We start from the raw sequence: 27,554 nt of genomic DNA, 5'->3' as shown, positions 1-27,554 counted from the left end.
ATGGGGTGGATCCCTAAGTGATCACCACACCCCTGAAGGGTGGCCTAGCATTTGGATACCGGCACCTCTTTTGCTCGAAAAAATGCACTGCCTATAGGTGTTAAAGAAAAGCCACCCAGTCCCTATAGCAGCAATCCTCCTCCCTCCACCCTCCCAAATAACTTGAGGTAGACCCCTCCTCTCCCCCCTCCAAGGTCCTAGAGCAGTCTGTTCAGTAGAGCAATTTCCAGATCAGGCTGCAGATCCTGCCAAAGCATCTGGGAAAACATCTCAAATGCCTGCTGCCAAAATGGCTGTAATAGCGGTCAGCTCCACCACATTTGACAGTAGGTCCCCATGCCCCACAACCCCTCCAATACTAATCAAAAGCACCAGCATACATTTTGGAAAATAACAATGGAGTGTAATACCATCACAAAAGGACCTTATACACATTTTCTACAATGAGGGTAGAAAGACCCAGGGATTGGATATAATGTCAGATCTCCTCCTACTCCTGATCAGTCTTCTCTATCCCAATGTCTTCCTCCTACGTAAGCATATAAAGGAGTTTCTCTCCTCCCCTACTATTCAAACACCAATATGTTTGGGAAATAGCCCCCCTCCTGACCACAGGCCCCAACAAGTTCTCAAATGGGCTTTTTCCCCTTTCCCCTGTACAAGCCCCCCCCCCCCCCCCCGAATTTGATCCTGACTGTCTTGCTCCACCAAAGGATGAGCCGCTTGCTGGTGTGAGCTCTTGGAGACGGCGGAGTAAATCCCTCCTTCTCCAGAGGACAGCCGACCCACCCCCACTCTTCGCCTGGGAAGACCACCGTTCCCTGGAAGTTGAGCCTCCAGGTGTGGGCAGCCTACAGGACTTCGGGAACAGGGGGCGGACAGGGCTTCTGGAAGAAGCAGACAGTGGTCTAGGGGAATCAGTAGCAGACCGTGGTCGAGGCAGGCAGCGGTCAAGGAGAGTCAGTAGCGGGCAGTGGTCGAGGCAAGCAGCGGTCAAGGAGAGTCAGTAGCAGGCAGTGGTCGAGGCAAGCAGCGGTCAAGGAGAGTCAGTAGCAGGCAGTGGTCTAGACAGGCAAAGTCCGATAACAAGGTACAGAGTCCCATCCAACGATGCAGAGCTCTCAGAAACGAGAAGCCGAAGCACTGGCTAGGAGGAGTGGTGCTCCTAAGTAGTCCTCCTCATTAGCGCGGGGCCCCAGCTGATGCTTCCTGCGGTTGAGTCTCCAGGAACCAATCCGTGGTGCCGCTAGTCACCGCTTCCCCTACTGCTCCTGCAACCGGAAGAGACGCCGGCTATCCTCCGCCGGCGCCATGTTGCCGGGGTTCCATTCCGGAAGTGGAAAGCCGGCCATCGGCAGCAATGAGGTGAGAACAACCGGCGATCCTCTGTAGCCAGACTGGAGACAATGGCCGCCTCTTCCCACTGGCCGGCGAAAGCCGGCCACCAGAGGACCTGCGGCGAAGGCCGGCCATCCATGGCGGGCCCGGGCCCCATGGACCACGGGCACCGGCGGCAAGCAGGTGAGTGTTGGTCCCGGCGGAAGACGGGACACTGACTCAAATAATGCTTGACTTTTTGATATGGGAAAAGATCCTTGGGGAGCAGATAATAACATTGTTCCAGGTTCCCAAATGCCCTCACCTTCTCCCAGTCCCAATCATAACACTGTCCAATACACACCAGCCCCAATACAGCCTATCAAGAAAATAAAGCCTGATCCCTCCTAGGGGAGAATTCAATACTGTACAGTAGTGAAGTGTAAGTGAGAGTGGGATGTTTGACCACGGAAATTCATCCTACTCTCACTTACACAAACACCCCACTCTCACTTACACTTGTGTTTTCCCGTGGGGAGTTCGAGTTCTCCGCTTGGCTGCGGATTCTTCTGTAGTGAAGTGTGACACACTCCACTGCATACTATGCACCTCCGCCAAAGCTGTATGGTAAGGGCCCTAAAAGGAACCCAACTCATCTTTCCTCCAATTGGCCTCCATGGGGATGCCAAGGTAAATGCAAAAGTGAGACCTCTGTGTCACCTTCCTGCTCCAACTCAACTCATTGACTAGCTTCTTGCGTTTGCCAGGCCAGAGGAGCATGTAGTTGTGTTAGTCAATTCTCTTTAGGGTAGAGGATCAGACTTGGTGGAGTTGATGAAGTCAGAGAGGTACATAGAGGAAGCCTACAGGAACATTGTTGAGAAGTTCCATATCCTGTCTGGTAGCACTTGTGCTGCCTTGGAGGAAGGAGGTCTTCTAAAAGGTCCCACTTAACTTTCTTTCTGAGAATTTCTGAGAGAAGAGTACATTTCTCTGGTAAGTGAACATTATTTTGCTCTGTGCTTTGGGAACTTAAAGATTGGGGTTTAAAGGAGGAATTATAGGTTATTGGTAGAATGTAAATTTAAAAAAGCAAACTTTATTAACTAGTATCCATAGCCTTCCCCTCCCCCAGCTTTAAAACTTGAACTTTGTACTACAGCCCTGATGGCGAACCTATGACACGCGTAGCCATTTTCAGTGACACGCGGCCGCATGTGGCTGCATACAGAGAAGCAGCGGCGTTCCTTGCTGACACCCGGGGCGGATCGCCGATGTGCCCCCCCCAGGTGCAGCGCAACCTCCCCCCCCCCCCCCCCCCCGGTGCATGTTTACCCGCTGGGGGGGGGGGTGCCGTGTGCGCTCCTATTGGCTCCCTCCGAGTCCTCCGCTTGTTCCCTCCCTGCTGCTCCCTCTGCCCCGGCTCCTGCACGGCCGTTAGGGGATCTTTGACCTCACTTCCGGCCGGCGGAGCAGAGAGCAGCGGAATGCCGTGGGGGACGCATCTCTGGGGGCCCTGTGATCGCCATTACCAGCAACCACATAACCACAGCAACCATCATCCAATCTACTGTTCTGGGGTGTCATGGATTTCTAATTGACCATCATTACTGAGATAGGTGAGGGGGAGGCTGGGAGAGGCGAGGGCATGTGCTATGGGTGCCGTTTCCTGCCATTAGAAATAGCGGCAGCCATCTTAATTTACATAAGGTGGTCAGTTAGGCTAGTTAACCCCTAATTGCCTGCAGGGCTAACAGGCTATCTATAATTCTAACTTCTGTCACTGCCCCCCTGATGGAGAACCCAAAAAATAAAAAACCAAGGTTAAGTAAAGGAAGTGGTAGTAGCAGTAGCCGACCCTTTCAAGAGACATGGACCGAGATGTATGGCATTATAGAAAAAAATGGCAGATCATTTTGCGTTCTATGTACTGAAACGGTAGTAAGCAGAACGTGGAATATAAATAGACATTTTGAAACTAATCATTCCCAGCTCTTGAAAAAAAGTGAGGATGAAAGGAAGGAATACATTTCCAGGCAGCTACACTTTTATAAGAGCCAATCTAATTCCATCCTTACATTTGTAAAAGGTTCTACAAATTTAACATCTGCAAGTTTGAGCATTGCTCACTCCATAGCTCAGCATGGAAAAGCACTCAGTGAGGGAGGATTTATTAAAGAAACTCTCCTAAGATGTGCACCAGTTCTATTTCACGATATGCAGAATAAAGATGCAATTATTAAGAGAATATCTGAGTTAGCAGGAAATTTGGAGTGCCTGGATCCATTTACCAGACACTTTTAGCACCCTGAAAAATATAGCAATGGCTTTACTCACAATTTTTCCCTCTACGTACTTTTGTGAAACCTTATTCTCAGCGTTAAATAATATCAAAACCAACAAAAGAAACAGATTGAAAGATGAAGTTAGTAGCGCTTGCTTGGGCTTGAAGTGTACAAAATACCAACCTTCAATTGAAGATTTAGCCAATGAAATTCAGCAACAAAAAAGTCACTAATAGGCAGATTAGTTAAAGAATTCCCCCTCCCCCTCACTTATCTTAGTTCACGGCACCCCACACAAGTTAAATAATATCAAGACCAACAAAAGAAACCGACTGACAGATGAACAAAGAAGTCACTAAGCAGGTAAGTTAAATAATTAGGTTTTGGTTTATTAAATACAGTTATATATTACAATTATACATTTTGTTATTTAAACTATAAATATCGCAAAATTATGGTTTTTTTTCTCGAAGTGACATACCACCCGAGTTATGCTCGGTTTTTTGGCGAATTTTGACACACCAAGCTCAAAAGGTTGCCCATCACTGTACTACAGCATTAACAGATAACCTCTAGCAGGCACAGCAGGGCCTTGTTCAGTCTTCATTCCCACCCACCCCTACCACAACACTTCATTTATAGTCAATTATTCTAATTATGATAAGAATAAGGTTTTTTTTAAGTTAAAGTTTTAATTACATTTAATTAGTTTCTGAGAAGCAAACACTAAATAAATTACATATTATACCTGTTCCGGGGCAGAGGGAGCAGGGAACCAGCGGAGCCGACACCACCCCAGCAGCGTGCACCCAGGGCAGACCGCCCCCACCACCCCGCCCTTGCTAAGCCACTGGTTGAGAGGAGTTGGATCTCTAGCGGCACCCCATCCCTCCTCCTGACCTGACCCACCTGAACCAATCCCCTCCCCAACTTAAAAAAAAAACTTTCCCTGATGCCTAGAGGCACCCCCACCCCCAGATCCCTTTCCCAGGCCCCAGACCCCATAACTTGAAAGAGACAGGAGCAATGGCCACTCGCTCCTGCCTCAGTGCCACCATCTTTCAAAATGGTGATGCCTGATCCCTGCACAGTGCACCAAGTGGGTTGAGTCTGCCAAATAAGGATTTTTTTTTCTTTATTTGGTAGTCTGAGTAGAGCGATGTCAGTTCCAAATGATTACTCTGAGAACTGTGTAGAGAGACAGTAGATTCTCAAGTATCGAGAAATGCAGCCAAAGACCATGAAATGTGACAGAATGATCCAGAAATATACCTCATCGTTTTGGGTGCCAAAGGCTTGATTAAAAATAATTTCTAAGTATACCTGGAAAGGTTGCCTATACATGTTACATCTTACAAACTCTAGAGAAAAGCTGTTTGGCATGATACAAGTACTATGGTGAGTGTTGGCAGTAAATTTGAGAAACTACTATTACTACTTATCGTTTCTATAGCGCTACCAGACGTATGCAGCGCTTCACACTTGAACATGGAGAGACAGTCCCTGCTCAATAGAGCTTACAAACTAATTATGACAGACAGACAGGACAAGTAAGGGATAAGGGTTAGGAAAGATAGGACATATCAGGGATAGGGGACAGTTGAAGGTTTAGGTTTAGGAGTTAAAAGCAACATCGAAGAGGTGGGTTTTTAGCCTAGATTTGAAGATGGCCAGAGATGAGGCTTGGCGTACCGGCTCAGGAAGTTTATTCCAGGCATAAGGTGCAGCAAGATAGAAGGAACGGAGTCTGGAGTTAGCGGTGGAGGAGAAGGGTGCAGATAAGAGAGATTTGCCCAGTGAGCGGAGTTCCCGGGGAGGAGTGGAGAGAGAGCTGAGAGTGGAGAGGTATTGAGGAGCTGCAGAGTGAATGCATTTGTAAGTCAGTAAAGTCACATTCCCTGGCTTAGGAGTAAGGTTCATTGTTGTCACAGTATGCACAAAACTAGCCCATCTGATTCAGTACGCTATGATGTCTTTTCATCCATGTGCCAAAAAACCTTACCTTGAGCATCCCATTTAAAGTATTGACCCCTGCAGGACATCTTAAAAAGCCTCTTGCAAGGTTAGCCCCCTGACTCCTCATTTCTCATAAGAATGAAGAATGCTAGCTATGATTAATGTGCCCATAGATAGCGTCTTTTTTGAAAATGTGTCTCATGTTACATTGGTACAACAACATTATATTTTTTTTTCCTAAATTCAGAATGGTTAGCCCGGAGAGATGATTTTAACAGCGAGGAACCTCTCCTGGCCATTCAAATCATTTTAAAAATCGGGCCCCAAGTTCCTTGGATAAAGCAGGGTTATACCGGCAGAAATTCTTTTGAATTTTTTTGCCATCTTTGTAGGTTGATTTTTGTCCCCTCATTCCACTGCTCTTTATCTTTTCTCTTCTTTTATATTTTATGATCTCCTGAAACCTTTTCTTGGTTCTTGCATCCATTTTGTGCTCATCTAATAGCCTCTACATGTTTCTCCATACCTTCTTCCCATCATTCTATATGGTATCTTTTTCTCTTTCATTGCAAATCTTTTTCCTTTTCTTTTGCCCTCCTTGAATTATCACCTCTTCACTGTACTCCTTCCCACCTCTCCATATATTTGATCTCCATCTCGCCCTCTTTTCTCCAATTATATCTACTAACACTGCTATCTCAGGGGCCCTTTTACAAAGACACGTAAGATTACCGCCTGCTACCACGTGTCCCGGAAAGTAATTCCAAATTTGGCGTGTGCCAAAAACACGTGGTAGAAAATATTCTCTACTGTGGAGTGCCTACCCAGTGGTAAACGGCAGTTGGCATGTGCTGCATGCTTACCACGCAAGTAGCGCATGAGACCTTATAGCTAAGTCAGTGGGTGGCGGTAAGGTCTCAGGCCGAAAATGAACACATGCTGGTTTTCATTTTGCCGCATGTCCATTTTCCAGACCATTAAAAATATCCCTTTTTTCCAGACGCAATACAATAAGGGTCTGGTGCAGGCCAAAAACACGTGCCTACACAGCCGCAGGCCAGTTTTTGGTGTGCCTTTGTTAAAGGGCCCCCGAATTCCTTTTCTTCTTTCTCTCTAACCCCTTAACCCTCTCTGGTGCCTACTCTTTCTCCTTTTCTTTAAGCCTTCATTACTCTGTAATGCACACTCCCATTGCCATTTTGTTCCATCTTTCACTCTTCATCTACCTATCATGTCTCACCTGGTGTTTTGTTATTATATTTTTATCAGTATCACATATCAATCTAAGATGAACCACTTGTTACAGAAAAATGGAACAAAATAAGAAATTGAGGAAAACATATTTTTAAATCATTTAGGGGCCCTTTTACTATGGCGCGCTGAAAAATGACCTGCGGTAGTGTAGGCGCATGTTTTGGGCACGCACAGAACCATTTTTCAGTGCACCTGCAAAAAAATGCCTTTTTTTTATTTTTGCCGAAAATGGACCTGTGGCAAAATGAAAATTGCCGCGCGTCCATTTTGGGTCTCAGACCTTACCGCCAGCCTTTGACCTAGCGGTTAATTCTCATGTGGTAACCAGGCAGTAATGACCTACGCGCTTCATACGCCACTTGGTGCGAGCCCAATACACGTGTCTGAAATTATTTTTCAGATGCGCGTATCGGATGCACGCCAGAAATGAAATTACTGCGAGAGCCACACGGTAGCTGGGCGGTAACTCCATTTTGGCACATGTTGGGTGTGCATAGACACTTACGTGGCTTAGTAAAAGGGCCCCTTAAACATTTCCTTCTTAGACCACAAAAGTTGGGGGAGTATTAAAAAAAAGGAAAGGTTACAAACAACTCAAATGTGCTCAAGGCATTCCAGTCATACAGTTACAGTGAGCTTATTTATAGCCCACCAAAGCCAATAAATATAGTTCATGGTGAATGAATCTAGCCCTATCCCCTGAATTCTATATAGCGTGCCCAGAGATCTGTGCTGAAATCAGCATGGATTCTATAACAACACACAACTTAATTGGTTTAACAAATTAATCAGCTCTTAATAAGCAATAATAAACACTGATTAGAATTTACATGCACAACTCGCTAAGCGTATTCTGTAACAAAGTGCACTGAACTTCTAACACATGCAGCTAAAAAAGGCCATGGTTATAGGCGGAAAAAAGGGCATTTCACGGGCGTTCTGAAATTTACACGCATAGTTATAGAATATGGTCAGCTGTGCATAAATGTATGCACTTGGGATTTACACTACATTTTCACTGATGTAAAATGGATACACATAGTTTTAGGAGCTGCGATATCAACTAAGTGTATTCTATAATTAGGCACCGATTATAGAATATGCTTAGTCGACACTGATTTCAGCGCCGATTTTTTTTAGGCGCCATATATAGAATCTCCTCCTATGTGTGTAAATCATGACATGACCTGTGCTCTGCCCAAACTCCTCCTCTGTGAATATACCTACACACAGGTTATATAAAAGTACAGGCATTATTGATGATATGAGTTCTTTTGCATTCATAACCCATGTGAAAACTCCTTTAAAAAATTACCCTCTACATGTTTATCCTGATATTCTATTGCACCAGAAACCGCAGTGTACTAAGTGCTGCCAGTGAGCGAATGACTGGACAATGAACAGTGATTGCAATTGTTGACTATGATTCTTCAGCCCATTTTTGGAAAATACAATTTTCTGCTGCCAAGAATAAGTCAATGAGAAAAGAACACAAAGAAAATGAGGCAAAAGGTTATTTTCCAGCCACTTCCTCTGATTTTACCAATCTAAGCTAAAGTGAGCTAGAATTAAGCAGCTGACGGAGATGACTCTAGGGTCACTTTCCTTCCGAAATTGGTTTACCAGGAAAAACATGTGGAAGGTAATTATAAATAGAACTTGCTCTTCCATATAGCAGAAACCTGCTGCCCAAATACTGCACACCATTTCAGAATTTGTCTACTATGATTATAGTACTAACACTTTCTATTTCTCCTAATACATTAAAGAGCAAACTGGATACACATTAATCCAGTGGTCTTCATTCATTTTTAAGCTGGGGCCATTTTGGAGTCTAAAGAGCTGAAGGACGGTTGCCAAATGTCTTGCCATGCGGGGCTGTGACACTGCTGGCCAGTGTGTGTCAATGACATCCATCCCCACCAGTCCACCTTCACACTTGGTATTCCCAAGGTTCTGAGCATTTCCAAATGCATTCTTATGTCTATTGAGAAATACCTTGACCTTCAAGCATGCAGCTCTTCACCCCCCTCCCCCCCCCCTTCCAGTTTCCTCTTTCTGTCCTGAGCCTAGGTAGAGAGGTAGAGTAGCAGAAATAAAATAAAAAGACAATGGGGACCACCACAGAGGTCTCTACGGGGGCCACTGTTGGCCCCCATGCCTTGCATCGAAGAACACTGTATTAGTCAGATACAGTGCTGCTACAGACTGTAAGAGAGAATTTTAACTGTATGTCAGCTTAAAGTTTGACATTTTATGACACTTCCAGCTTGACACTGTATGACACTTTCAATTCTTCTCTGTCCAGAAGAGGTGCTGTGAGGACTTCCAGAGCAGGACAGAATTTCATTGGTGTTATTTGCTGGGAAATTGCTTTTAAACTTGGGGAAAGGTAGACTTAGAGGTAAATAGGTAATCTCAGTGTCTTTATTTTGAAGTTACTCTACTTGTTTAGCAAAGACAGTTTAATAGAGTTTTCTTTGTTTGTTTAGCATTTAAAAGTGTCTATTGCAGTTCCATAGGTTAGCAGTTAAGGGTCTTTTCTAGGGTTTATCATAGCATCAGTGTAGAGAAGAGCTGATAGTCACAGGAAACTCCAGTTTAGAGTTTTAACTTTGTTTTGAAGCACAGTTTAGCCAGTGGAAATAAAGGACTACAGAGATAATAGTCACAGGATATCACAGTTTAGAGTTTTAACTTTAGTTTGCAGGACAACTTGGCTATTTTTAAAAAAGGAATACCAATCAGAAAGCAAGGTAGAATCATACTTGTGTATTTCTATTTTAAAATTATTTGAAAATAGAAAGTTACCTTCACAGAGAATCTTTTACAAAGGGTCTTCCAGTTAGGAAGTTAGACACACTGTGATAATCTTCAGTTATATGTAGGGTTACCATATTTTGTCCCCCAAAAAGGAGGACACATGCCCCGCCCACACCACACACCCCACCTGCCCCCTTTCACACCCCACCTCGCCCCCTTTCACGCCCTCACTCTGCCCCTGTCTCATTTTTCCCTCCCCCCTGTCACACACCCCATCAGCCCCCCTCCCCTTACCTTACTACTGCCCTGGTGGTCTAGTGACCTCTTTGGGGCAGGAAAGAGCCCCCTCTTTCCTGCCCGGAGCACTGCCCTGCATGCATCCTTCCTGTTGCTGATCTCGGTGCCGATTCAAAATAGCCGCCGAGAGTTGAAGTCTTGCGAGGTCACTTCAACTCTTGGCGGCCATTTTGAATCAGCGCCGAGTTCAGCAACAGGAAGGATGCATGCAGGGCAGCACTCCGGGCAGGAAAGAGGGGGCTCTTTCCTGCCTGGAAGGCGGAAGAGGTCACTAGACCACCAGGGCAGTAGTAAGTAAGGGGAGGGGAGGCAAGCAATCTGCCCATTTGTCCAGAAATCCGGACAAACGGGCAGATTGGCAAAACCTGCCCGGTTGCCCGGATATGTCCTCAAGAAGAGGACATGTCCGGGTAAATCCGGACATATGGTAACCCTAGTTATATGTCAATCAAGACACAGTAACTGATGAAAGAGGAAGTTGAAAAGGGCCCTATTGTCACATTGCTTGCAGTGTGAGTAATCAAAACAACAAAGGCACATAAGATGCCACACTTTTCAGTTTCTCTCTGTCTAAAAGAGGTGCTGTGAGAACATCTAGAGCAAGACAGAACTTCATTGGTAAGTTACTTCCTAGGAAATTGCTTTAAAACTTGGGAAAGGTAGACTTAGAGTTACATAGGTTATCTCAGTGTCTTTATTTTTAAGGCACTCTACTTATTTAGCAAAGGCAGTTTAAGGAATAGGGTTTTATTTGTTTGTTTAGCATTTAAAAGTCTCTGGGGCCCTTTTACTAAGCCGCTTATGTGCATCCTATACACGTCAATTTTGAACTACCACCCGGCTACCGCATGGCCCTGGTGGTAATTTCATTTTTTTATGTGCGTCCACTAAGCGCGCTGGAAATTTTCCAACACATGGCAGTAGCCGAGCGGTAATCAGCATTGTACGCGCATAGTACTACTACTTAACATTTATAAAGCGCTACCAGGATTACGCAGCGCTGTACAATTTAACACAGAGGACAGTCCCTGCTCGAAGGAGCTTACAATCTAAAGGACAAAAAAGTGCATAGACAATTACTTCCTGGTTAACACGTGAGACTTTACTGCTAGGTCAATGGGTGGCAGTAAGGTCTCAGGCCCAAAATGGAAGTCCGCCATTTTTTATTTTTTGGCCAAAAAAGGTAATTTTTTGCAGGTGTGCTGAAAAATGGACCTGTACACATCCAATATACATGTCTACACCAGTGCAGGCCACTTTTCGGCGCATCTTAGTAAAAGGACCCCCTTATTAGCTGATAGTTACAGGAAACCCCAGTGTAGAGTTTTAACTTTGTTTTGCAGGACAGCTTAGCCATTTCAAATAAAAGAGCTGATAATCACAGGAAACCCCAGTTTAGAGTTTTAACTTCAGTTTGCAGCATAGTTTAGTTTCCATAGTATAAAACCATTTCCCCCATAATTTTAAAACTTTAACATTCTGCCACAGTCTACTGCATTAACAGATAGCCTCTAGAAAGCACAGCAGGCCCTAGTTTATTCATTCCCACCCCTTGCACAACTTTTCATTTATAGTCTTAATCTATAGTCAGTTATTCTAATTAGGATAACAAGAGAGGAGTCGTCTTACAGAGTTTTAATTACATTTTATTACGTTCTGAGAAGCAAACACTAATGTCACGGAACCCGAAATGGTGAGCCCTTGGGCTGCAGCCAGGCTGCAGCAGACAAGTCCTCTTGGGGGCGCAGAGCAGAGGCGAACCAGGCACTAAATACAAACAAGATACCAAGCATGGCAAATAGAAAGAGCACACTCAAGTCAAGATGAAACAAGAGTCTGGCTAAAGCGAAAACCAGGAACGTAACTTAACAAAAGCAGGAACCAGTAACAAAGGAAGGACACTCATATGGGCCGCAAGGCCAAACTGGAACCCACACACAACAGAGTCCAAGCACACGTGCCGCAAGGCCGAACTGGAATCCACTCATACCAAAGGGAAGGGAAAAGAAACAGAACGGAATCTCTTGAGCAAGTACTACTCAAGCAGTAGTAATGATAGAGACACCCATTTTATTCCTATGGGTGTCTCTATCATTACCGCACCCTAAAAAGTTTGCTTGCCTACAGCGCGGCTTAGTAGGCAGGGCGCTATATGTGTAGCTCAATCCCCTGCCTTCTTTCTGCCACTGGGACAGTCACTGCAGTGCATATTTTTCTATATATACAGAATGGGCATTTCTATGTCTAAAACATAATGGCAAAACATTAAAATATGAATATGAAAGATACTTTTTCTTTTTTAAAACTGCTATGAATCTCTTAAATTTCTGGAAACTTACTTCTTCTTATGAAAGATTTACCAGGCTATATTTTGAATCATTTGTTCTCTGGATAAAATTTGCATGAGTACATCTCATTTTCAAAAGGCTCAAGACAAGTTTTGAAATTCATCAATGTATGCAAACGGGTATTTGCATGGGTAAAAGGGCTGTTTGAAAATTGCTTCCCTGTATTTGTGTGCATGTACATGCATTGCTACAAGTGCATGTTATACCTGCATTATTGTGGAGGCATTCCCCAGCAGGGTGACAAAAGGGGAGGAAATCAACTTGTGTAATTTTGCATTTTCAAAAGTACATGTTTTTGCTAGAAAAAGCATCTACAGAAAATCAGGTGCAATTCTCTGCAGATACCGTTTCCTTTTGCAGTATTCAAAGGGAAGCTACATTCAGACGTTCCAGTTGGCAGTTGGTGCAAAGTCTGTAGGGAAGTGTATTTGCAGATTTGCATCAAAATGCACAGTTTTGAAAATTGCCCGCTTAAAAGAACTATAACTAACTAGTAATCCTGCTATTAGTGTAAGCAATAATGCTGCATATTATGTGCTGGGAACTAATTGGTTTTAAAAGTTTTACGTTTTCTTTTTTGAATGGTTCCATTGCATTTCAGAAGCAGGATATCATTCTTCCAAAAACAAACAGTTCTGAACTAGAAACAGATCTGCACAATTACCTCCAGATTCTATAAAAAGCACTAAAAATGATGCGCACAAAATTTGGGTGCATGTCCAATTTGCATGTGCAATTTAATTGAATAATGCTCCAATTAGCACCGATAATTGAGCTCTTGGCAAGCAATTATTGGTGCTAATTTGATTTAATTAAAACTTATGCATGTAAATTTAGGCACAGAATTTAAGCATAAATTTTATATGTGGGTCCAGAAATGAGGCACAGCCAGGGGCATGTTAGCGTTTTTAGTGCAGGCTAAAAATCAGCGTGCGCTAAATGCTAGAGATGCCCGTATATTCCTATGGGCGTTTCAAGTGTTTAGCGCATGCTAATCATTAGCGCATGCTAAAAATGCTACCACGCCTTTGTAAAAGACCCCCATTGTTTTTAAATAAGGGGATCCTTACCTAATTTAAGTGTGGGGATTTACACCACTGTTTTGTTGGTATAAATAGTCGTGCCTACATGTAATCACGGTTCCCAGCATTAGGTGTTATTCTATAAATGGCACCTAACTTTAAGCACTATTTATAAAATAGCATTTAGCACTATTTTTTCTGTGCCAATATTTTAGGCACTATTTATAGAATTCAGTCCTTATTGTTCTAATCTGAATTTTAGGATCATTAAGGTTTGTACAATGAGGTCTGTGGGATCTCTTTGCCATATTCAGGTTAATATTAATGTATAAAATGCATGTTTTTGAATTCCTGATCTTAATCTTTCAGTGTTCAGTGTCATGTGGTGATGGTATTCGGCATCGATCCATAACATGCATCAATAAGGAAAATATGAAGACTGAAGACACCAGCCTCTGTGAACAGGATGAGCCCAAACCTCAGCAACTTCAGAAATGTAAACTGCAGACATGCCAGGGAAGTACAGGTATTTCATCCATTTTGTTACAGATTTCTCAGAACCGTTCAAGTATCGTGCATGTAAAGAGGGGCAGCAGGATGGGTCAGATCCCTCACAAATCAGAGGTTGCAGACCAGGGGCTGGATTTACTAAAGTGCACTACAATATCAGCATGCACTAACACTATTTTTTTTTCCAAGAGTTTTTATGGAAAAATTTTATATTATACATGTATTATGGCATTGTGTGGATAAACTGTATAACTTTGAATAAAAATGCAATGTATAGTGTTTATATCCAAGTTATAATTTGCTAACCATAGCAATAATAAGGGAAATAAAATAAAATGCAAAGGAATAAAAGTGAAAATTATGTCAATATGGAATCTGAGGTATTAATTAAAATCTATGAAGATGGTGAATCTTTAGTATAAAAATGAAAATTTCAGGGGCCCTTTTCCAAAGTCGTATAAGGGCCGACACACGTCCAGCATGCACCAAATCGCCATTACCGCCCGGCTACCACGTTCCCTGGGCAGTAATTCTGAATTTGACATGTGCTGAAAACATGTGGTAGAAAATATTTTGCTGCGTAGTGCTTATCCAGTGGTAAACATCAGTGGATGCACGCTGCATGCCTACTGCCCGGGTAGCGCATGAGACCTTACCGGTTAGTTTTCAGTAATTTTCGAAAATTATTTATGTCATGTGTTGTTTTTATTGATTTTGGTAATTCATTCCATATTTGCATTAATCAGTTAACACAGCAGTGCCCATGTGCTAACCGATTAGTGCAGAACACACCCACTCTCTGTCTCCAGACCCACCCCCAGAGGTAAAAACTACATTTTATTTTTTTAGCACATGGGTTGCGGGCGTACATCAGCGCACCCCATGGTAAGACATTTTTTGCTACAGTAAGCACACATTAATGCTTTCTGCAGCTCTGTTAAAGGGCCCATAAGTTGCATTAGTGTTAGATAACCTTCAGTGTCGAAGCCCCAGACATGGCACTGCAATGAATTTCAGGCCATAACATCTGTAGCATTCAGAACATACTTAACTCTTCACTTCCCAAGTTGTAAAAGCCTGAAGTATAAATCAACATACGTGTCAAGTTTCTCTCACATATGCACACAGCTCTGGAATTCTGTACCAAAACGCCTGAAATCTACGAATAATCTAGAATTCTGAAAAAAACCTAAAAACTCACCTGTTCAAGAAGGCATACCCAACAGTATCTGACATAAATACCGAATAATGAAATATGGCATTTTAATCAGGAAATGGACAATTTTCAACCCCGACGCATGATCACACCCTAACATTTTGTCTGAATCACCCCAACCTATTTACAGATACTTCTTTACTGTATTTGTCACTGTAATAGTAACCCTATACCAGGGGTGTAGCCAGACCTCGCCGGGAGGGGGGCCAGAACCCGAGGTGGGGGGCACTGTTTAGCCGCCCCCCTCGCCGCCGCCCCCCACCCCCGAGCCGCTGCCGCCTCCACATCGGACCCCCCTGCCGGCCTGCCGACGATCCCCTTGAACCCCCTCCTGCCACCAACTCTCCCCCGCCATTGCCGCATGCCGTCCTGGTGCGATCAGCTGTTTCAACGCCTTACGTCCTGCACGGGGCTACATGCACGGTGCAGGACGTAAGGCGTCGAAACAGCTGATCGCAGGAACTTCGTTGAATGAAGGCGCTACTCCGGCACTGAAGAAGACTCTCTTCGGCTGGCAGGGTTCGGGGACCCCCGCCAGCAAAAAAAGTATCTGATGCGGCGGCAGGGTGGGCGGCGAAGGTGGGGGAGAGTTGGTGGAAGGAGGGGGGTTCAAGGGGATCGTCGGCAGGGGGGGCCAGGGCCAAATCTACAGGGGCCCAGGCCCCCTCAGGCCCCACGTAGCTACGCCACTGCCCTATACTGTATTTGTTCACACCGGAGTCTGTAACCACCTCTCCTGAACTATGTAAGCCACTTTGTGCCTACTAATAAGTGGCAAAAGGTGGGATACAAATGTAACAAATAAATAAATAAAATAAAATGCTGAGCACTTCCGGCTGAATATCAGGTCCAGTAAAACTACTGCAAAACCCTTTAATGTGGTTGAGTGGTGGGCTGTGTTTGTAAATTAACCACACATTAAGGGCTTAATGCCCTTTAGTAAAAAGGGCCCCTAAATCTCATTGTATAAAATGGAACATGCTGTGATGTGTTTTTGTGAATGGTAACATATTTTAGTAATCAAGTCATGAATTAGAGAAATGTTTACTTTTTTCACTTCAATACTAATACAAGTGCTTATCTTCCTCTATTATCTTACAAGTTCCAAAGCAGATAGATTACAATAACATAGGATAAGTAGGATGTCACAATCATTGCCTAAGAAACAGCAGTCCATTTCAAGGACAAAATTATACAATAAAAAATCTGTAAAGCAAAACTATAATTGTCCCTGATAAAAGGGACACCTCGATATTCAGTTGCAGTGGTGAACTGTTAAAACCATGGTTGTAGCACCTTAAAAATGTGTTCAGAGCCAGTGGAAAGGGATTGGGCACTCTAGGTGAACCTTCAGCCTTAAGCACCCTCCCCCAAATTAACTTTCAGGCCCTGATCTGTACCTCCCCCCTCCCCCAAAGACATTGGGCCCAATATTCAGCCAGCAGGAGGCAGCCCGCATAAGTGCCGAGGTTGGCGCTGATCCCGGATACTCAATGCTGGGCCGTTTCCGGTTTTATTTTTGGCCGCCAGAACTTATCTGGTTAAGCTGATATTCAGTGCTAACCAGTTAACTTCCTAGTGGTTAAAGATAGGACTGTCAACACCAAGGAGGAGATTCTGTACATGGTTTTAAAAAATTGGTGCTGAAATCAGTGCCGACTAAGGGGAGCAATTTTAGAATGAGCTTAGCTGATATTTCAGCACCTAAATCTGTGCGCATCTGTTTACACTAACCAAAATATGGCGTAAATCCCCAGCGTATAAATTTAGGCACACTGAGCCATATTCTATAACTAGGCGTCTAAATTTCAGAACACCTACGAAACACCCATTTCCCCGCCCATAACCATGCCTCTTTTTGACCCATGTCTTTACAGAATACGCTTGGTGAGTTGTGTGCCTAAATTCTAATCAGTGCCAATTAGAGCTCATTATTGTTTAAGTGCTGATATCAGTGCTTATTAGTTTGTTAAGCCAATTAAATTATGTGTGGTGTTATGGAATCCATGCCGATTTTGCCACCTAAATCTAAGCACACTATACAGAATCTGGGGATAAGTGGCTATCCAGCTTATTTTCGAAAGTGATAGCCGGCCATCTTCCGACACAAATCGGGAGATGGCCGGCCATCTCCTAAAACCGGCCAAATCGGTATAATCGAAAGCCGATTTTTGGACACACTCGCCGGCATTCCGTCGCGGAGGCGGCTAAACTTCAAGGGGGCGTGTCGGCAGGGTAGTGAAGGCGGGATGTGGGCGTGCTTACGAGATGGCCGGCTTCAGCTGATAATGGAAAAAAGAAAACCGGCGATGACGAGCATTTGGCCGGTTTTACTTGGTCTATTTATTTTCACGACCAAGTCTCAAAAAGATGCCCAAACTGACCAGATGACCACTGGAAGGAATCGGGGATGACCTCCCCATACTCCTCCAGTGGTCACCAACCCCCTCTCACCCAAAAAAAAAAAACTTTAAAACATTTCCTTCCTAGGAGGGGGAAGCCAGTCTGCCAGCTCGTAAAAAAAAAGGATCTTGCTGATCAGTTATGTTATGACTTACTTGTTCTGGAGTGCTGTATTTTGTGATACTGTTTTGAGAAATGCTCAAGAAAAACTTCATACAAATTAAAAAAGCCCCTGCCATTCATTTTCCCTTGATGGCCGTCCCTGATGTGCCGTCTTTCTCTTAATGGCCGGCTTTCTCCCCAAACAGGGAAATCAAAACAGTTTTTTTTTTTTTAGTAGTAACAGTGGGATTTGAACCAGCCACCTCTGCATTACAAGAGCCATGATGTAACCACTTGGACACAGCTCCACTTACTTGGCTGTCCCTCCCTTTTGATTATACCCCTTCAGGTCTCTCTCAGCCAGTCACAGCACGTTAAGCTGTCTATGAGTGGCTGAGAGAGACCTGGAGGGGTATAATCAAAAGGGAGGGACACTAAGTAAGTGGAGCTGTGGCCAAGTGGTTACATCACTGGTCTTGTAATGCAGAGGTGGCTGGTTCAAATCCCACTGTTACTACAAAAAAAGCAGTGTGCAAAAACTTTTGATTTCCCTGTTCAGGGAGAAAGACGGCCATTAAGAGAAGTGCACTTTCGGAGAGAAAGACGGCTATTAAGAGAAGTGCACGTCAGGGACGGCCATCAAGGGAAAATGCAAGGCAGGGACTTTTTTCATTTGTATGAAGTCTTTCTTGAACATTTCTCAAAACAGTATCACAAAATACAGCACTCCTGAACAAGTAAGTCATAACATAACTGATCAGCAAGATCTAAACTTCCAGAAGTACCAGTGCACTACGAATGCTGGGCCAAATGCCTTGGATTTGGCCGGGTTTGAGATGGCTGGTTCCAGTTTCCATTATCGCTGAAAAACAAAGTCGGCCATCTCAAACCCGGCGATCTGTGGCATTTGGCCGGCCCCAACCGTATTATCGAAACAAAAGTTGGCCGGCCATCTTTTTCGATAATACGGTTCCGACCAGCTGTTGCGGCGCTGCCAAAATAGATCGCCAGCGATCGATTTTGCCGGTGCCGTTTGATTATGCCCCTCCACATCACATGATATAGCCAATTAGCCACTATGGGCCAGATTCTATACAAGCCGCCTAAAAAAAACCCAGGCAGTAAACATTTCTGCCTAAGCATATTCTATAAGCGGTGCCTTGATTTAGGTGCAGTATATAGAATACGATTAGTTGATATCCCAGTGCCTAAAAACACGTGCCTCCATTTACACCAATGAAAATGTGCCGACACGTAGATTTTCGCACACTGGGCCATATTCTATAAATTTTTGGACCGCCCACAAAACACCCATTTCCCCACCCATAGCCATGTCCCTTTTGAACTGCACGCATTAGAATGTAGGCGCAGTTTATTACAGAATAAGCTTAGCGAGGTATTTGTGTAAATTTGAATTATTACTGATTAGTGCTTATTATTGCTTGTTAAGTGCTGTTGTCAACGCTGTTTAGCTTGTTAAGCCAATTAAGTTACGCACGTTGTTATAGAATACGCCTGGATTTCAATGCGGATCTCTAGGTGCGCTCTATAGAATCTAGAGGTATGCGCTAACCATGAATATTCAGTGGAGAGAACCGGCTATCTCATGTTGAATATTAGCGGTTAGCCGGCTAAACATTTTAACAGGCCAGGAGCAGTGTTCCCCCTAACTGAGCTGGAGTCCTCTGCCTGCAGAGAAGGGCAACTAAAATGATAAAGGGGATGGGACAACTTCCCTATGAGGAAAGGCTAAAGCGGCTAGGGCTCTTCAGCCTGGAGAAAAGGCGGCTGAGGGAAGATATGATAGAGGTCTATAAAATAACGAGTGGAGTTGAACTGGTAGATGTGAAGCGTCTGTTCACGCTTTCCAAAAATACTAGGACTAGGGGGCATTCGATGAAGCTACAATGTAGTAAATTTAAAACAAATCGGAGAAAATATTTCTTCACTCAACGTGTAATTAAACTCTGGAATTCGTTGCTAGAGAATGTGGTAAAGGTGGTTAGCTTAGCGGAGTTTTAAAAAGGTTTTGACGGCTTCCTAAAGGAAAAGTCCATAGACTGTTATTAAATGGGATAAGCAGTATAAAATGTTTTGTACATTTTTGGGATCTTGCTGGGTATTTGTGACCTGGGTTGGCCACTGTTGGAAACAGGATGCTGGGCTCGATGGACCTTTGGTCTTTCCCAGTATGGCAATACTTATGTACTTACGTACAGTTCTGCCAGTGAGAGGTGCTGTTTCATCATCACATTTTCAATAGTGAGGGACAAGCAAGCTCTGCAGGACTCCAGGGAACCTGCCTGTCTCTAGCTATTGAAGACACAGTTTTGAAGCACCACCCCCTACTGGCAGCAATGCAGTTGGAGGACTCCCACTCACTTTAGAGGGAACAGTGGCCAGGAGCCATTCCTGGCCAGTTAAATAGTGCTGAATATAGGGAGGATCATGTTTCTCTATCACATACACACAAAAAATGAGGGCAATTTCCAAAAGCCATTTACCTAGCTAAATGTGCTATTTGTTCACACTTTCTGCAAATAAAAGTATGCAATGATGGTTCTTTGAGTTTATGTGACTGTCAGGATCTACTGTTTTGCTTTGACTTGCAGCAGCTCTTTATTGCCCCCCTCCCCCAAAGCTGCTGCCTTAGATGACCACCTAGTCTTGCCAAATGACTGGGCCAGCCCTGTGTGAATTCAACATCACTGTCCAGATAGGCACCAGTGCTCAATCTACTCAGACAGCTCTGGCCACTGGTGGTGATATAATTAGCAGCAATATTCATTCACTATATCGTAAAATGGTTTAAGTTAGGACAGCATTTTTTCTGGCTTAACTTAATCTGCTTGACTATATGGATAGTGGACAAATCTTTCCACTATTCAAATAGTTAAGCAGAATAACCTCACTCCACCCTGGCATTATGTAGATAGTGCTGAAGCAGTCGGAGACAATTTGCAGTGACACTATCTGTACAGTGCTACTGTAAATAAATGGAGAGGAGGGAGCTTATCTACAGTATATAGCAGCCAAAGCAAGACTACTGAGTGCCCCCATTTAGGCACTGCACTACAGGCACTGTTGTTTAGGTGCCTAAGTCCATTGGTGCCAGACCTTTTGGCACCCAGATGGCAACTAAAAGTCTTCTCTGTACTCCCCCCCCCCCCCACCCCTTCCTCTCTCCCTCCCTCCCTCCGGTGCAAGGTGCTGGGCTGGCAGCTGCACATGACTGCCCTCACTGTCTTTGAAGCATAAGAGAGATCATAGCTGCCGGTCCTCATGGTCCTCAGAGCAGAAGGGAGATCATAGCTGCCTCAGGTGCCTGTGAGGAAGGATGGAACAGAACCCTGTACAGGTCAGTGCAGTCTTACAGGCACCGCCAGGGACAGCTATGATCTGTCTTCTGCTTTGAGAACCAGGATGACCACCACCTGGGTAAGTGCACAGAGAGAACTTTTAGATGCCAAAGTTTGGGCACCCAAAAATCCGGCACCCATACAGTGGTGCCCAAAAGTCATGAAATCTATAGTAGTGATCACTATATAGATAACTCTTTTAGCATATTGATTTATGAATTTGATCAAGTTCTATAAAAGTTCTAGTACTAATACGCCAGTGGAATAATGCATATTTGGTATTCTTTGACTAAGTAACTCTTTCAAAAATATTTACCAAGAAAAACAAGACACATAATTTTTAGTTAGCAAAGAATTTTCTTCACAGACATGATAAATACCACTTCAAGTGAAGCCTTACGTACTGAATTTTATTCAAATGACAGCATTTCCTGTAAAATGGCAATAAGCAAAACAGACAGTAGTGGATAAAAGATTGATAAGCCACAATTACAATTCTGACATACTGAAAAGATAAATCATGTTCAAACTTGCAAAGCTTCACAAAGCTGCTTAGTTTCTGACTTTGCTTTTATTCTTTCTTGGTGAAGTTCTGTCCTACAAATGTCATAAACACTGGCTCAGCTATATAAGTATTGTTTTGTGAGTGATGCATATGAAATGCTTTTTGACTTTTGATTGTGCATTCCAATAGCTATTAAGTTTAATAAATTAAACCAAGCAATAGATAGATTTATTTTTAAAATATTATTAGCGATGAGGGTTTTGTTTCATTTCATTTAGTATATGATACATTTTTAGTGCACACATTTAAATGTTTTCATGCACATTAACCATTGTAATGTGCAGAAAGGGAACAATTTTACAGTGTCCAGAAAAAAAGGACCCTTAATATTTTTCTTTAAAAAAAACCAAAACAACCTACAGCAGCAGAAACTTCTGCCTGAAAAAGTGATTTTTCTGAATACTTTATTTTTCAACAGGATAGAGTCCAGTGCATCAGGCTCTCAAAACAGTTGAGTTCTTATGCAATGAAACCACAGAATTCATTAAGCCAACATCTCAGTGGCGTCAAAGACTTCATGAATATATCAAGGCTGAAGGGAGGACATTTTGAAAACAAATTATGAATTAACTAAGAAAAAAACATTATACTATTTTCAGAGGTCATTGATGTTTAAAAATACTATACTATAAATGTCTTGTACTCCGCAATATCTCAGTAATGATTCATCGTGGATCACATAATAAGAGACAGCCTCAGATAAGTGGAATTATGTAGTGTAGACAAGAAAAATAAAAATCAACAACAATCCGCGCCAGTATCATCAAACATGTAGGTTTTCAAACACTTTCTAAATTGGAAATAAGATTGAGAACATCTAATAAAACTTGGCAATCCATTCCAAATTCTAGCTGACAAAAATTTATAGGAAGATTCAAGCTATTTTTTTCAACCTGATTCCTTTACAACTGAGGAAGGCCATAGTGAAAAATTGAACATTCTGAGCAATTCTACCTGTGGTCAATAAGGAACATTACCTCATAATACACTCAGAATTTTGACTTACAAAGGACTTAAAAACCATACAAGCAATTTTGAACTTTATTCGTGAACAAATCAGAAGTCAGTGAAGTTTTCTAAGGAGAGGCGATGCTCTCTCAAATTTACTCATCTTAAAAATTAACCTAGCTGCAGTATTTTGAAATAGTTGTAATTTTTTCACTAGCTTTACAGCAATACCCCCATATAGAGAGTTACAATAATCCATGTAAGGTAACAAAATTGCTTGTGCAATGGTTCTAAAACTCTGAACACTCAATGATGAATGTATTGCCTTAACTGACATAATCAAAAGCAGTGGCGTACCAAGGTGGGGGCGGTCCGCCCCGGGTGCACGCCGCTGGGGGGGTGCCGCGGCGCGCGCCTGTTGCCCTGTTTCAGTCCGATTTCGCAATTTGCATGTGTTCACTGCTCCCTCTGAGTCTGCCCGGAACAGGTTACTTCCTGTTCCGGGGCAGACTCAGAGGGAGCAGTGAACACATGCGAATTGCGAAATCGGACTGAAACAGGGCAACAGGTGTGCGCCGCAGCACCCCCCCCCCCCAGCGGCGTGCACCCGTGGGGGGGGTCATTTCGCCGGGGGGGGAAGAGGAGTCATTTCGCTGGGGGGGGTCGCGCTGCACCCGGGGGGGGGGGGGCGCATCAGCGATCCGCCTCAGGTGTCAGCTACTGTCGGAACACCACTGATCAAAAGTTAAATTTCCTAGGGGGTCTTTTACTAAAACTTAGCTCAAGTTATCTGCAGCAGGGCACATAGTAGTAAAATGGGCCCTGCTGCAGATAAATTCAGCTAAGCTTTAGTAAAAGACCCCCTTAGCAAGAGAATTAATCTGATCTTCCAAAGTATTTTTATTTATTTATTTATTGCATTTGTATCCCACATTTCCCCCCCTATTTGCGGGTTCAGTGTGGCTTACAATACATTGTGAATGGTGGAAATACAGTTTGTTACAACTTGGTTATGGATTACATTGTGAGGAGTTATGCGAAAACAAGTCAAAGTAAGTCTAGAGTCTAATATCACTCCTTGTTTGAAATTCTTAAAACTTCCCAAATAGTAAGATGTAAAAATGTCTAGAGTAAGGAATCAAAATCTCTAAACCACACCAAATTAGTCATTTATTTAGGTTTTGCTCAGACCTTTTTCAGTAGTAGCTCAAGGTGAGTTACATTCAGGTACACTGGATATTTCTCTGTCCCAAGAGGGCTCACAATCTAAGTTTGTACCTGAGGCAATGGAGGGTTAAGTGACTTGCCCAAGATCACAAGGAGCAGAACCGGCCACCTCTGGATTGCAAGACCAGTGCTCTAACCACTAGGCCACTCCTCCACTCTGTTAAGCTTTAAAAACTTCTTTTGTGACCAACAGTCAACCAAAGAAGCATTCTTTATCAACATTTTACTAATGTTTTCAAAGATATCCAAAGCAGAACATAGAAGAAATATATCATCAGCATAAGACCTAACGAAAATTCCTCAAGAGGTTAAAAACTCACTCATTGGCCTTATATAAACATTAAACAGTAGGGGAGAAAGTGACAACCCTTGTGGTATCCCTCAGCCAGACAGTTAAGATGTCGAAACTGGCCCATTCTTCTGAACTTTATGTTTTCAGAAACTCTTCAAACCATTTTATCACCATATCTGTTATACCCAATTCACTGAGTCTATAAAGACAACAAAGAATGATCTATAGCATCAAAAGCCACCGAAGTATCAAACTGTAAAAATATTGTCTGACCACCTCAAGATATCTTTAATTTCTGTAGTCAAGATCAGAAGTGATTCTGTGCTATGAAAAGAATGAAACCTATGTTGGTAAGAATGCAGTAAATCATTATTAAAAATGTCCCCAAGACTTTTTCTACCATAGCAAACATGCCCTATCAGAGTTGATGCAAGAGAAGACTCTACTAGCGGTAGCGCTTAATGGGAATACTACTACTACTACTACTATTTAGCATTTTTATAGCGCTACAAAGCGTACGCAGTGCTGCACAAACATAGAAGAAAGACAGTCCCTGCTCAAAGAGCTTACAATCTAATAGACAAAAAATAAAGCAAGCAAATCAATTTATGTGTAGAGGAAAGCGGAGAGGAGGGTAGGTGGTTACGAGTCAAAAGCAATGTTAAAGACGTGGGCTTTCAATCTAGATTTAAAGATGGTCAAGGATGGGGCAAGACGTAGGGGCTCAGGAAGTTTATTCCAGGCGTAGGGTTCAGCGAGACAGAAGGAGCGAAGTCTGGAGTTGGCAGTAGTGGAGAAGGGAACAGATAAGAAGGATTTATCCATGGAACGGAGTGCACGGGAAGGGGAGTAGGGAAGGACGAGTGTGGAGAGATACTGGGGAGCAGCAGAGTGAATACATTTATAGGTTAGCAGAATAAGTTTAAACAGGATGCGAAAACGGATAGGGAGCCAGTGAAGCGACCTGAGGAGAGGGGTGGTATGAGTAAAGCGACCCTGGCGGAAGACGAGATGGGCAGCGGAGTTTTGAACCGACTGGAGGGCGAGGGTGTGTGTCTCGATTTTATCGAGCACTATTACAGCAGAATGTCCCTCCCATTAAGTATATAGCCTTTTGGGAGGGACTATTGGGGACCACCTATACAATCAAAGAATGGGAGGGGATATTCAAACACCTCCTTAAACTGTCTATAACGAGTTATTTAGTAGAGAATGGCTATAAAATGCTGTACCAGTTCATCTTCATAAAATCTATCCAGCAGTCTCTGATGCCTGCTGGAGGGCTTGCAGTGATATAGCAATGTTTGTACATATTTGGTGGCTCTGTCCTGGGGTAGTAAAATATTGGGACATGGTCTTTGACCTGATCTCAGAAGTCCTGGGGATGCCCATACCAAAATCTATGGGCTGTGCACTACTTCATACTTCAAAGGAGCTTCCAGGAAAATTTAAGTGGCTTTACATATTGTGACCGCTGCCCGCTTATTGTTGGCAATGGCATGGAAGCAGCTGTTTCTCCCATCTAGATCACAGGTGCTTGCTAAAGTGGACTATATGTGTCAGATGTCACATCTTACAGCTCTGAGACGAAATATACTGCAGTTGTTCATTCGCTCCTGGGATATCTATGTTACATGGCAAGAGCAGAGACATTCTTGAGCAATGGAACACCTGAATGGTTACATTGAAACCCTTTGTTATGGGGTGGGAGAGGGGGCAGCCTTACTGGTATGTTTAGCATTGTACCTAAGTTAAGGTATGACTTGTAATGATATAAAAGGCAGTTTATATTGTTTATACGAAAATTTAATACAAAGATTTTAAAAAATCATTATTAAAAATGAAATCAGAAAACTGTTGATAAACAATAAACTCCATCAGCTTGGCCAACCAAGGAATTCTGACTACTGGCCTATAGTTATCAACTAAAATTAAATCAGCAACCAATTATTTGTGTATAGGGGTAAGAACAATCTCTAAGATTGAATCAGGATAATAGCCTTCCTTTAACAATAATGCAATCAATCCTGTCTATCATAATATAATTTTCATAGGAGCAGATTGTAGCAAGTAAGAAGGGCATATATCTAAATTTTAGGATTTCTTAAAAAGCCTTTTCAACAACTTCATAACATCATTCAAGGAAACCAGAAAAAATCGATCCCAAATTCTATCTCCCAGGAAACTGCTGATCTCAGAAACTGACGATGGCCAATGATCAATACATTCCTCTGTGCTCAACTTAAAATCTCCACCAGGGCAGACACCTTTGCCCTGCAACACTGAGATTTTCTGTGCGAAATTGCTTAACTCTTAGTGAATGGTCTATATGTACATGGTCTTTTTAAAGACCTATACATTACTTCTAATCCTCACCAGCATCATTCACTTTTATTGAGTTCTACACCAGCAGACTCCTGAAGCAGGCATCATGTATGCCAAAACACAGTTGCCATGTCGAGTCACTATATGCGTTTGAAGAATAAATTGGATTGGTTGAACCAGTGGTCTATCAAGCTGTTCTTCATTTCCTACTTTTGGACAACTTAAAATTTCGCCTAATTTATTAACTCTAGTTTGAAAAAAATCAGTTAGTCTTTCTGCAGATGGCTGTAATTTTGGGGGGATAGAAGAAAGGTTATCTGTGCTGAACAGCCTAGTAAAAATCTTAAATAAAACACTTTTGAAGAGTTATTAGATTGCTTTATTGACTGATTATAATAATCAACTTTGGCTAGTGAAATTGCATTCTTATATTTTCTAATATTACAGCACCAAACTGCAAAATGAGACTGGTCCATAGTTTTTCTTCATAATCTCTCAATTCTTCTACAGGCTCTTTTAAGGAGAGCTAAATTCTCTATATCCAACTTCATTATCCATCTTGCCAGGGTGTCAAATACAAGCTTCTTTTTGCCTCTACTTTTCACTACTCCAGCCCGAAGACTTGGAATGCTTTACCTCTGAACCTAAAATCTCAATCTGATCATCACCTTTTCAAGAAGATGTTGAAAACGTTCCTTTTTGAAAAAACTTACTCCATTAGTAATTCTGCTTATTAGTCACCCTAATTGTTGTTAGTGTTCTCTCCTTATTCTGCTATAAAATTCATGTGTTGTACTTCTCTACTTTTGTAATTCATGTAACATTGTGCCTGCAATTGTGGGAAACTGTGGGGTATAAATGAACCATAAATAAATAAATAAATATATACCAAGGACTTTTGCCTACATTTTTTCTGCTTTAAATCTGACAAATCCATTATTGATTTGGTTACCCCTGCATTTGCAATTAAATAATTACAATGTACTTTGAAACTATATAATGGGTCCTGTTTTTTCTGGACACCGTACATAAAATAAGTCCTAATATTTACACACCCATTGCACACATAAATGTTTAGAATACTAACATACACACATATCTGTCAGTATTCTGCTTAAACACTATTTTGGGGTCAATATTCAGCCAATGGGGTGAGTGTTTTGCTGACCACTGCTGGCGGTATTCCCAGGTATTCAATGCTGGGCCATGTCTGGGCTTCATCGTTGAATATCCAGTTTATGCAGAGTCAGCTAACACATGGATGGTTAAATTGATATTCAGCACCGGCCATGGGTTGCTGCATAAAGATAGGACTGTGTTTTATGCAATTCCATTTATGCTGTTATCCTGGCAGGTTAAGTGCTG

At 42.8% G+C, this 27,554-nt stretch overlaps 1 protein-coding gene across 1 annotated transcript in view; it reads left to right on the top strand.

Annotated features, from left to right (window-relative positions):
• ADAMTS12 (ADAM metallopeptidase with thrombospondin type 1 motif 12) overlaps nt 1-27,554 on the top strand; it is a 744,436-nt gene that overhangs the window by 672,572 nt on the left and 44,310 nt on the right. Inside the window, exon 22 of the mRNA XM_030193011.1 lies at nt 13,612-13,768. Within this exon, the coding sequence (XP_030048871.1) occupies nt 13,612-13,768 (157 nt within the window). The remainder of the gene's footprint in view (nt 1-13,611; nt 13,769-27,554) is intronic.

Source organism: Microcaecilia unicolor, chromosome 2 (assembly GCF_901765095.1).
Source record: "Microcaecilia unicolor chromosome 2, aMicUni1.1, whole genome shotgun sequence".
Taxonomy (NCBI): domain Eukaryota; kingdom Metazoa; phylum Chordata; class Amphibia; order Gymnophiona; family Siphonopidae; genus Microcaecilia; species Microcaecilia unicolor.
This window is presented reverse-complemented; position numbering and strand designations above follow the sequence as displayed.